Source organism: Balaenoptera borealis, assembly GCF_965194805.1.
Source record: "Balaenoptera borealis genome assembly, chromosome: 4".
NCBI lineage: Eukaryota > Metazoa > Chordata > Mammalia > Artiodactyla > Balaenopteridae > Balaenoptera > Balaenoptera borealis.
In genome coordinates, this window is record NC_138861.1 from 9,052,774 (window position 1) to 9,065,260 (window position 12,487).

At 39.5% G+C, this 12,487-nt stretch overlaps 1 protein-coding gene across 10 annotated transcripts in view; it reads left to right on the plus strand.

The window, feature by feature from the left end:
• Window positions 1-12,487, plus strand: part of DMP1 (dentin matrix acidic phosphoprotein 1) — a 138,110-nt gene that overhangs the window by 119,963 nt on the left and 5,660 nt on the right. For 4 of the 10 annotated variants that reach the window (XM_082391734.1, XM_082391730.1, XM_082391733.1 and 1 more), the window contains 4 exons: window positions 7,942-8,016; window positions 8,501-8,548; window positions 11,062-11,094; window positions 11,277-11,324. In XM_082391734.1, the coding sequence (XP_082247860.1) occupies window positions 7,963-8,016; window positions 8,501-8,548; window positions 11,062-11,094; window positions 11,277-11,324 (183 nt within the window). In that variant the 5' untranslated portion in view covers window positions 7,942-7,962. Of the gene's footprint in view, window positions 1-2,142; window positions 8,017-8,500; window positions 8,549-11,061; window positions 11,095-11,276; window positions 11,325-11,469; window positions 11,918-12,487 lie in introns of those variants that run through there. The other 6 variants (XM_082391736.1, XM_082391737.1, XM_082391738.1 and 3 more) reach the window with 4 other exon arrangements.

Here is a 12,487-nt window from a genome sequence, read left to right on the forward strand (position 1 = left end):
GGCTAGACTGCTCCAGATCTTTCAGATTTTATTATGTTCCCTTCGCACCTACCAGCAACAATTATTGACTATGTTGGTGTTTCCTGTTCGCATGTCCATCAGATGTCCTTTTGCTTCCCTCTGCTTAGTCCTGCACAGATGATGTAGGAATTGTGGCAGTTGGTGGCTTGTCCTCAGCCACTTTGTTTGGAGTTTGTGGCTACAACCTGTCATGTAGTGTGGTAACCAATCTCTAAAATGGCCTCAGCATTTCCTCTGCTCCCTGTACATTCATTCTGCTCTTCACATCAAAAGATAGAGACGATTTCTCCTTCTGAACCTGGGATGGCCCTGTGATTGATTTGACCATTAGAATATGGAGACAGTGACATTCGGGCAGCTCTTGGACTCCAGCCACCATGTGAAAAGGCCAAGCCACAAGGAGAGGCCATGGGAGGGAGAACTAAAGTGCTCAGGATAACCGTTCCAGCTCCCCAGAGACAACCATATGAGAGCGATATTGAATATTCTGTTTCAGCTGAGTCCCCAGATGACTGCAGCCCTAGCTATGAGAGATAACAAAATAGTTGTCGTGTTCATATACAAAGTAGTGAAATGGTTTTTAAGGCAGCAGTAGGACTAAAACATTTAGTTTTGTTGTACATGTTGTCCATGGTTTTCAGTCTTGTTATCTAGTTGTTCTGTCTGTTTTTATGTGGGAATTTGGAGAGATCCTAAAACAACGTCCTGTAATACCCTTTGCCAAAACCTTCCCAGAATCCGCTCTGACATTAGATTATCAGTTTCTTCTAGGATAGACCTCAGTCAAGACCTATGAAACCACCAGGAAGTGTAATTCAGAACCAGATCAGAACATGGGGAATTTATAGCTTCCGCCTATGAACTTTGGTCTTTTAATCAGCCCTGTATGAAAATAGACTCTCCTCTCCACATTTTCTGCCCCGGCCTCATCGCAGCTCACAGTGAGAAAGTTAAAAACCCGCGAGTTAGATGTTAGTTTCCTGGATAACGCTGGGCAACCCAATTCTCCAGAACCAGGTTGGTAGGAGCATCAATTAAAATTTCCAACAATCATAACTCTTTCAAAAAAAGTCAGAGTGAATCATGTGGGTACCGCAGGCAAGCTAATAGTCTGGCCAATTTAAAAGCCACTCATTCATTCATAAAACTGTTTATTGAGTGTTTATTATGACCCAGGCACCTAGATATTCGGACAATATACACGAGTAATTAAAGCAAACATCCCCACTCTTGAGGAAGTTAAATTCAGGTGGCTTATATTCTTTAAATATTTGTCCAGTGGTCTTTCTACTGTTACTTGAGCATGCTCCTTGGGAGTTGCCCACCTCACTTCCAGCTCCCTACACAACTTTCAGCACACTCTCTGAAGAGTCCTGGTCAATACCATTTTATTCATTTCATTACTTTTTCGGGAATGGCAGAAAGTCCCTTGGAAATTGGTTTCTCCGGATGCTGCCCAACTAGTCTTTCTTTTAATCCAATATTGATTTCAGAGTCACCAGCGTTAAAACCAAAATGTGGCAGGCAGTTGAGGGGAGTAATGGAGTGCTGGATTTAAATTATTTTCAATTAAAAATGAAAGTTACTTAGGGAGGTGCTTTAACATTTCCAATCACCACAGAATTCTGTAAGGGGCTACTTTGTTAGATTAGTAAGAATTTTGGACCTTTGTGTGTATAGGAGGGTAGGGAGATGAGAGGAAAAGGAGATGAGTAATGGGAGTTGTTAAAAGATGAAAAGGGCAAGAATGAAAGCCCATCTTCTCAACACCAACAATTTAGGCAAATCTAGTATTTTAGTAGGTTCTTCGTGTGCAACCTGGAAATGTACATTAACAGGAAACTTTCTACCTACTCCTTGACTCTCCTTTTCCCATCCTTGTGTCTACTGGGATCTGCCAGTGGGTGGAAGATATTGTCATTGTTTATAATGCTCATAAGCCTGCATGGATGTGAATGACATATATTTAGAAATCAAAATAAAGCTTTAGGAAGATCTTCAATTTAATTGAAACTAGTCTAGTCATTTGGGAACCACAAGAGCTTTTTAGGGAAAATCTGCTTCTGTAAGCTGGAGGAAGTGTGGGTGTACTGGAGTCCCGGTCACACCTTGTGATGTCAGTCACCCCCAGGCCGCAGCTGATTGGCTGGGAAGAGCCGAAGCAGAGTTTAAATTCCTGCACCATCAAAGAAGTGTTCAGAACCTCAACACAAGAGTGGCTTCATTGTCACAGATTTCCTCTGTGAGAACATCAGCCTGATTGTTGAGACATTTGGGGCAAAGCCTTTGTGAAACTGAAGAAGGTAAGACATTCTCGTTGTTTAATTTTTTTAAATGACTTCTACTGTGTTGTTTGGAAAATATTAAGCATGTGTACATGTTGAGCGGCATTATGTCATGCAGAGAAAGATGGGGAGAGCTGTGCCTTGGGTAAAAACGATTCCATTTTGTTCCAGTTGTTTATGCCACAGTAAATAATGATATTAAAATGACAGGTTAAGTCAATAGAGACAGGTGCTCTTCTCAGTAATACTTTAATTAGATCTCTGCATGGTATTCTGAAAGGGAAATTTTACTAATTAGGTGTCAGATGGAAGGTCATTCTGAAGTTTTGCTTTAATTATCAAAACAAATACAGCTTTTACATTTAGATTTTATGGATATAGGTATGCTCATGGCCTACAAGATGTTATAAAAGAATCTAAACTAGACTGGCACAACTTTGTAAATATGGTTTCTTAAGTTGAAAATCAGATAATGCTATTCATCCAATAATATTCCTGAGAACTGAGTAGCTGAAAGGAGATGTTAAGACTTCTGAAACAAACCATGGCTGTGATAATTATACTGCTTTTCTATTGTCTGGCTGGGTATTCATGTTAGCATGATGCCTTGCATACAGTCAGAGGTCAGTAAATGTTGAATATAACTGTCTTTTAAAAAACCTTTCCTAGTGTAGAAGACTTAGGAGTATATATACTCCTGCCCATGTGTATTTTTATTTGCTGCATTTATTCCATTTCTTCATCTATATCAGAAGTGTCTGTCTTCCACAACAGAGTGGGAGCTGTGGTCAAGCAATGCTTTCTGCATGACATCTAGAAGATCCCACGTGTAATAGCAACACTTCAGGCACTCCTCTTCTTCAAGAGCTATAACTTCTGGTGACCCATACTTTCTGTTTAACTGAGAGCCAAGTAGACTATGCTACTTCGATCTGGTTGGTTAAAATATTTAAACAAACAAACAATTTTCTAACGGTGTTAGTCTGCTAGAGATCCCCAAAATGGTGATGTGGACCAATGTGTCTCAGATGCTCTGTGTCCTCCCACATCTATATTTAATTTGGGGACACCTAGGAGTTATTTTACTGTGGTTGAAAGCGTATAACATGGGATTGATTATAACAGACCTCAAGACAATTACAATTGGAATGTTTGGAAATTTTTATTGATTTATTTATTTGGTTTTCTGAATTTGTGATAGAATTCATGTCCTGGCCAAATGTCCCTTTATTTTCGAAGAGTAATAAAGAAACAAATTCTAGCTAATGGAGGTTCTGGTTAGTTGGGTTCTGGGTAATTTTGCTTTTGTAAGACAAGCATATTATCATTATTACACATTGTTGTATACTCAAGCACCTAGAACAGTGCCTGGCACATGGGATGTTCTCAACAGCTATTTATTGACTGCTAATAAATGGATATATTATTCATTAGTATTATTAAGGATAACAACATGAAGTCAAAAATAAGCAAACTAAGCATGATAAATTGAGCTTATGATTTTTCAAGTTTTTCATTTCCTTCCTTTAGCCTACCTCTTTCATTTTAGTTTACATAAAAGAAAATATATACTTTAAAAGTGAATATTGACTCTGAGGAAGTTCTGGAACAAGGTCTCTTACTTGAGAGCACAAAGAAGTTCTGGCTACCCTTGAGGGTGGCCAGAGAGAGAAGGGACTGCAATCCACTTCTCCAGATCCTAAACACTTTGGATCTTTTCAATTCTGGGAGAACAACTCATAAAGGTTGAAAAGCTCTGATACACACATTGCCTTCCATACAGGTGGAACTCAAATTGAGGTTGTTGATTTCCTTTTGTTACATGTTCTCATTGTAGAATGACAGCACGTGCAATGTATAAATGACATTTACCAATCACTGAAGAAGAACTTAGGGTTCTGGACTCATCTTTTAGGCTTGTAGCTATTTTGCTCACTTATTACTCAGAATAGGGCTACTGCATATTTGCTTCTACTCTTTTGGGGGTGGTAGGTAAAAAGCTTATGAAAGTTTGGAGCTCTCATTTGGAATACACTTCACACAAGTATACTTATTCTTATCAAAAATACTAATTGAAAACCTAATACGTATAGTGTTCGAGCTCTGACTTTCTGTAATGCTTGATGGCACACTATATTCTATGGTTGGCAACATCAGCTCTCTCGGGACCTCAGGCTGTATTTTATTTTAGTTTGCCAGACTTCTACTTGGAAAATTATGACTTTGAGTCAGGGTGCTAAATGTTATTTCTAGAAGCACGAACGAGTCACTGCATCTTCCTTATGTTTCATAATATTACACCCCTGAGAAACTGAACACTGGAAGCACACACTTCCTTCATAAAACACACAACATTCATTGGTGTAGAGCATTTTTTTGTTATTTAGATAAGAGAGAAGCAAAAGAAAATACAAGAGAAGAACTCAATATTCGTTGACTTCTTGGAACATTTGCTGGTTTTTAGAGCACCATGAGATTATCACTCTATTCAAATTTCACTTTGAAAATGAAAATGTGAGACACCTCATGATTATTTGGCCTATGAAGCCAAAACCATTGGTACACAGTTATTTTGAGAGTGTCATATTTGGGAGAAACTTTCCTTTCCTTAAGAAATGAACCTGAGAACTTAAAAGAAAATGTTTTGATTATGGGAACTAAAGGGAAGTGTAGGGGAGGAAAAATTTTCCTCTGTCCTCTTGGGGTCTCTGGCTGAGCCTAAGAATTAAACTGGCAGAAGACAGATGAACTGGAGAAAAGCATACAAGTTTTATTAAAATTTTTACATGTACATGGGCACCTTCACAAGAGAATGAGGACGCGAAGAAGTGACCGGAGTGGAAGATTTTACACCTTTTAGGCAAAGAAACAATACATTTGTGAAGGATTGACAAGACACAGGGGCAGCAGATCGTGGAGAAGTAACCTGGAAGCTCGGGTTAGTTTAACTGATTTGTTTGCAGGGATTTCCCTCAGCCTTGACTCCGTCTCTGGTGATGAGAAGGTCTTCCCTCCTCCTGGGAGAGGGAGGGCACATTTCACGTGGGAGATTTATCTCCTGCTTCCGGGAAAAAGAAGGAAGATCAGAGCACCCTTCTTGCATCTGCAGTTTCTCAAGTACCTTCAGCTCAAGATAATTTTTATGTCAAAGAGGCGTATTTTGGGATGAGATATTCTGGTTTCCTTCAGAAGTAATATCTGTCGAATTAGGCTTGTTTTAGGGGCAGCTGAACATTTTCATATGTCTTCTCTGTTGATATTAGGGGAAAGATTTGAAAAAGAAATAAAAATAATATCAACACACAAGGACTGATACGAAGTATGCTGGATAAAGAAAATAACCAAAGAATAGCTATGTTGATGAGGTATAACACTCAAGATACAGGAGGAGAGGCTCTATTGGACCATTTGAGCTTTATGAAGGTAGAAATGAGGAACCTTCTCAGTCTTATCTTAGGGTTTCTATTGTTTTCTTGAATAAATAAAAAAAATAAGATTAGGTGACTTCTTGAGCCCAATGTTCCAGACATTATTCAGTGTATTCAGACATTATGGAGCGAGGTACTATTATTTCTTAGATCAGAGGTTAAAATCATTTGGAGCACCTTCAAAACAAACCCATGCTTGTTCCCACCCCCAGTGAACTGATTTATTACACCGTGGTGGGTTTGTGCACTGGTATTGCTTTAAATCTCCCCAGGTGATACTGATATACAACCAAGGTTGGGGATCTCTGGCTTAGATCTTTTGTCACTGGCATAGTATATATTTAACATTTAAAAACACAAATCAGGGGCTTCCCTGGTGGCGCAGTGGTTGAGAGTCCGCCTGCCAATGCAGGGGACACGGGTTCGAGCCCTGGTCCGGGAAGATCCCACATGCCGCGGAGCAACTAGGCCCGTGAGCCACAACTACTGAGCCTGCGCGTCTGGAGCCTGTGCTCCGCAACAAGAGAGGCCGCGATAGTGAGAGGCCCGCGCATCGCGATGAAGAGTGGCCCCCGCTTGCCACAACTAGAGAAAGCCCTCGCACAGAAACGAAGACCCAACACAGCCATAAATAAATAAATAAATAAATAAATAAATAAATCCGAAAGTTAAAAAAAAAAAAAAAAACGACACAAATCAGCAAAAGTGAAGTCTGAAATCAGCCAGCAGGATTTTCCACAGAGTATACGGATGTCCATCTGACAAGTCTGTTAGGGCAGCCCAAGGGCTTACGAGTGCAGGGCAAATTATTTTCCTTTTAAATCATTTCAATAACTTTTTACATTAGCATCTAGGACGTCTATTTTTAGATATAGAACAAACTGTTTTCCAAACCACCAGTTCTTGAAGTGTGAAATGAAGCCACCCTCCAGGAAAATACAGTTTGATTTGGCAAGTTTCTCTCAGTGTGATTCACAAGTGTATCCCAAACCTCTAATCTTCCCTGAATCCTTCAGTATTGTGAATGACACTTTAAAAATTTAGCATAATCATGTATAATGTATGACTAAAAGTAGCACAGAGGATATTAAATGCTTTCTGGAGCTGTAATATGAAGCCTGCCATAATGCATCTCTTGAAGATGAAGAAAACAATGCAAAACCAAGCTATTTTGTCTAGACGTTATTATGTGGTTATAAACGTGAATGAGGAGCCATGTGTGTGTGAAGACAAATGCCCACCACCTATCAATGGTATCAATGGTATCAATGGTATCAATAAATGTAGTTTTTTGGTCGGAAGATATTTGCCAGTCTGTTCTGCCACATTAGATAGCTAGTGGGAAGCAGCCGCATAGCACAGGGAGATCAGCTCGGTGCTTTGTGACCACCTAGAGGAGTGGGATAGAGAGGATGGGAGGGAGACACAAGAGGGAGGGGATATGGGGATATATGTATATGTATAGCTGATTCACTTTATGATACAGCAGAAACTAACACACCATTGTAATGCAATTATACTCCAATAAAGATGTTAAAAAGAAAAAAAGTGAATGGTCAGAAATTTCTCTATTGCTTTTTCTTAACTTTTCCTCCATTTGTCATAGTTTATGTGTTAGTGAAGAAGTGTTTACAGAGCTCCTCATTGAAAAGTTTTCAATTTAGCTCTTAGGAGTGAGGTTTTTTAAAAACAGCTTTATTGAGATATAATTCACACATCATATACCTCACCCATTTGAAGTATACCGTTCAATGGTTTTTCATATATTCACAAGAGTTATTCCACCTTCACCAAAGTCAGCTTTAGAACATTTTCATTATGTTCAAAATTCACCCCTTAGTTGTCACCCCATCAGCTCATATCCTCCAGCCCTGGGCAAACACTTACTTTCTGTCTCTATAGATTTGCCTATTGTGGGTTTTTCATATGAATGGAATCATGCAATATGTGGTCTTTTGTGTCTGGCTTCTTTCATTCAGTATAATGTTTGCAAGGTTCCTCTACTTTGTAGTGTGTATCAGTACTCCATTCCTTTTTATGGCTGAATAATACTCCACTGTATGGATATAGTGCATTATGTTTATCCATTCTTCAGTTGATGGACATTTGGATGAGTTTATTTTTTTTAATAGAAAGAAGGTGTTAAAAAGTTGAAGCTTCTATATTTCTTGAGGGTGGAGAAAAGCATCTTCTGTCTTTCATCACAGGTAGAGGTGACATACCCAGCAATGAAGACCAGCATCCTGCTTATGTTCTTGTGGGGATTGTCCTGTGCTCTCCCAGTAAGTATCAGGGTAGGGATGCATGAAAAAAAAACTGTTTATACCTAAAACTGCACAAATTGCATTGGCTATAAGCCAAAGTGGCTGTGTATGTTCCAGTCAGATGAAAATGTAGCTTCTTAGGAAGCTCTTTTCTATAAAATATCATCCGAATAATTCCTTGTTCTGTTCAGTTGCTGTTCATATAGTTAGGCTGCTCTTGTTTCTTCCTCATGAGCAGTGGTTCTCAAAGCCTCATTCCCCAGACCAGTAGTATCAGCACCAACTAAGACCTTGTTAGAAATGTAAGTTCTTTGGTCCCCCATCACACCTACTAAACCAGACTCTCCAGGGATAGGGCACAGCAATCTGTGTCTTAACAAGGCCTCCAGGTGATTCTGATGCATGCTAAAATTTGACTAATACCGCTCCCAAGTATGTGAAGTGTTAATAGCTGCTGCTTTGGAAATTTCTGTGGGCCAACCACCTGTGCTGAATTTTCTAGGTTGCCAGGGATCAAAATACTGAATCTAAGAGTTCTGAAGAATGGAAGGTGAGTAGAAAAGTTTTTTTGAAATATTTTTATTTTAATATGTTATTAGTATAACCAAGATGGCTTCATTGCAAATGTTGAAACTACTAATGACTTAATGAACACATTAATAACCTAAGATATAGGGAGTAAGGACTATAATTTCTAGTTCTTATAAGAAGATGTAGTCCATATAATGCTTCAACTCCAACTTAATAGTATAATTTGGTGAGGAAACATCTTTTTCCTTTAGCTTTATTTTTGTGGTTGGTCTGTATAGTAGTGCAAGGGGATGGATGACAGTGAACAAAGATTGTCCTTGAAGGGTTAGGACTAGAAATCTGTTTTATCAGATGTCTGGTAGGCAGGAGGTTAGGAGATCAAGTCCCGGAAGGTGAGAAGAGAAGGAAGAATGAGAGAATGCTAGAGTCTTCGGAATGATAGCTAATGTTTATTGAGTGTTGGCTCTGAATAACCCAATCTTTATTAACTCTCAATAGCTCAACAACCACTGCCAGACACGGTTCTGTGTGTTTTGCATGTATTAACTTTCTCAATCTTCACAGTACCCCTAGTGAATTAGGTGTTGTATTTTCTGTGTTGAGACACAGAGAGTAACCTAGTCTGTCTAGGTTATGTGGTTAATTAGCGTTAGAGCCAGACTTTGAACCCAGGTCGCTCTGACTCCAGAATTCATTTTCTTTACTGGGGTGTTACATCCCTCTTGGGAAGGGGTCAGGTCTAGGAAGTCAGTAGCTTTTCAAGACTGGAACTATAATTGTCACTCTGTATCCGCAGGGCATTAGTTCCAGGACCCCCTCGGATACCAAGATCCATGGATGCTCAAGGCCCTTATATAAAATGATGTAGTATTTGCATGTAACCTGCATACATCCTCATGTGTACTTTAAATTATCTCTAGATTACTTATAATACCTAATACAATGTAAATGCCATGTAAATATTTGCTGGAGTGCAGCAAATACAAGTTTTGCCTTTTGGAAACTTCTGGAGGTTTCTTTCTTTCTTTCTTTCTTTCTTTTCTTAAAAATATTTTTGATCTGAGTTTGGCTGAATCCATGGATGTGGAACCCATGAAGATAAAGGGCTGACTCTAGGAGTAAGGCTTAAAATCTCAACCTAAATCAGAATGTTTTTTCATTACCTTGTTTCCTGCTGGCATTTACGTATGACACAGCTAGGGCACAATGCTATTAGTGATGGCCAGATAATGTCAGAGGCCTGAGATGGGGTCCTGCCCCTGCTTGAGGCTGGAATAGATATTGCAGGATTTCTTACATGAACTTTCATCAGGAACGTCCTTAGGCTGGTTCATTTAAAAGCAGCTGCGGTGGATCCCTTCTTTCATTCAGCCTGAGTACCCCAAACACACTGTGTTCTCAAGTCTAGCCTTGGCATGAGAAAAATACCAATGTCTTGCTCCCTTCCATTCCTAATTCCAGATGCTAAGTGACTGGGGTAGAGTCTGCCATGGTGCTTGCTGCAGTGTCACAGGGCAAAGACTTTAAGTGATGACAGGCCCTTCCTCTAGGAGCTATCCCGGCCCAGCATCGCTGAGAGGCTTGTTGAAGACATGCTGACAGCAGCTACCCTCTGCTCTACTCTGCACCTTGGGTCTTCATACCCATTGCTCAGTGGCTTTGAGCCACATGGGATTTGGGATTTCGTCATGTTCAAGGGGAGGGGGAGAGTAGATGGGGAGAGGGCACCAGAGGTGGTACAGGCGTTCTTAGAGTTCTCATCAGATTAAAGAAAGTGAAATAAATCAGAACTATGACTAAGTTTCAGATTTAGCATTTGTTATTTTGGTGATCTTATGTGACTCAAGAAAGGTTTAATGGCTTTTTCAATTCAGTTTTGTCCGCTATTGAATTTTATAAAGTAGATGTTCTCTAAATGGATCACTTCTTCAGCTTATATCATACTGAATACTTTTCAAGATGCTTCCATAGGCATTAGCCAATTTCATCCTCACAGCAACCATGTGTAATAAGCACAGTGGTTGCTAATATTCTTAATTTACGAATAAGAAACTGACATCAGATAGGTGAAGTGAATTGTGCAAATTCACATAGAGTGACCAACCATCGCAGTTTACCTGAGGCTAGATGTTTCCTGGAACACATGAATTTCAGTGCTAGCATCAAGACAGTTTTCAGGGCTAAAACCTAAGCCAAGGAGCTGAGACTTAAATCTGGGTTTGTGAGTTCCAGGGCTGTTTTTCCTCTCTTACATTTCCTCTAGGCTGTATATTTTTCTTCAAAGAAATTGTATTTTTGTCTAAGTATTGGAAATACAAAAATCTTCCAGGTTTTTTATATCACAAGGTCTTTTCAGGCCACTGGTCATCTGACATTCATTTTTTAGCCATTGCATTATAAAATAGCATTAATATTCATGTGAATACAAAATATATATCAATATACTAAAAAAAACCCTAATATTATCCTAAATGTTTGCAATGATATGATCCATCTGTGAAAGAGTAACTTGTCTTCCTTCCTTCTTTACAGGGTCATTTGGCTCAGACACCAACACCACCTTTGGTAACTATATCACTGATTTTTTATCATAAACGTCTCATGAAATCACTTTCACACTCTTATCATCATCTCAGGCTATTTGGAAAGTAGTAAATCCAAACCACAAGTGATTGATGGGTGTCCTATTTTTTTCTTTATTCAGGAATTATGAACATGAAAAATAAACGTTTTTTTTTTCTTTTTAGAAGAGAAGTGAGTCATCAGAAGAAAATAAAGTTAGCTCAGAGGAACAGGTAATTAAACAAACCTTTCTTAACTTTCCAGGCTACTTAGGAATCAAAGGAAATGATGTTAGATTAAATTACCTAGTGACCATTCTAAATATAATATTTTCTAACCTTTGGTTATGCTGGCTAAATTGTCCCGTAAAATAGGAAGGGAAAAATGAGTGGGAGAATTCAGAGGTAGACATGCTCTTCATTCCATATTTATCACTGGGGCCAGATGATAGACACTGTGGCCCTAAATGTCCCTCTAGTTAAAGAGAACACACACACACACACACACACACACACACACACACACACACACACGGTCATAGACTCTGTAAGACAAGGAATAGCTCACTCATAAATCTCAAATGTTGGTTTTACAATTGGAGCAGTTCAGATCCAGCAAAGAGTTCTGGTTAACGTGAGATGCCTGCTGGGCCTGGAGACCACCTCTGTGCCCAGAATCCTGTTGGAGGAGAGAATAGGAGAGGCCTGAGGAACCTTTAAGGAGACAGCTGCTTCATGTTTGTAATTCCTGAATAAAGAAAAAAATAGAACATACATCAATCGCTTGTGGTTTGGATTTACTACTTTCCAAATGGCCTGAGATGATGGTAAGAGTGTGAAAGTGATTTCACGCTTTAGTAAAGACATCTTTAAAATCGTCTCATCTGTGGCCCTGGGAGAGGGGAAAGCTGACTTAGCTTGTATCACTTTAATAGAAAACTTGGCAGCTTCCTCTTCTTATCCTCTTTCCCTTCCCCATCTTCCCTCTCCCTTCCCCCCTCTCCTCCTCCCCCTCCTCCTCCTCCTCCTCCTCCTCCTCCTCCTTATTCTTTTCATTTTTCTAAGACAGTGTCACTGCTTTCTTATCTGTCCTATCATTTTGACCAACCTCAACCCCGAGGGGCTCCAGACATTCTAGGAACCAGGTTTCTCCCTGAAACTTTGACCCATGTTGCATTCTATACTCAATCAGAGTTGGAAAATGAATTTAGGCTTTTTACCACTATTTACTAAAGATTGTCAGAGGAACATTTTACAGATTTATAAGCGTAGAATTGGGGAAATGCTCTTTTCTGGGGACGTTGTGATTTATTGCCTCAGTGTTCTCTGGGCTCTCAGATGATGACAGCACCTTGGGAGGGGTGCAGTATGTGCCTATCGAGGTTAGGAAAACTAAA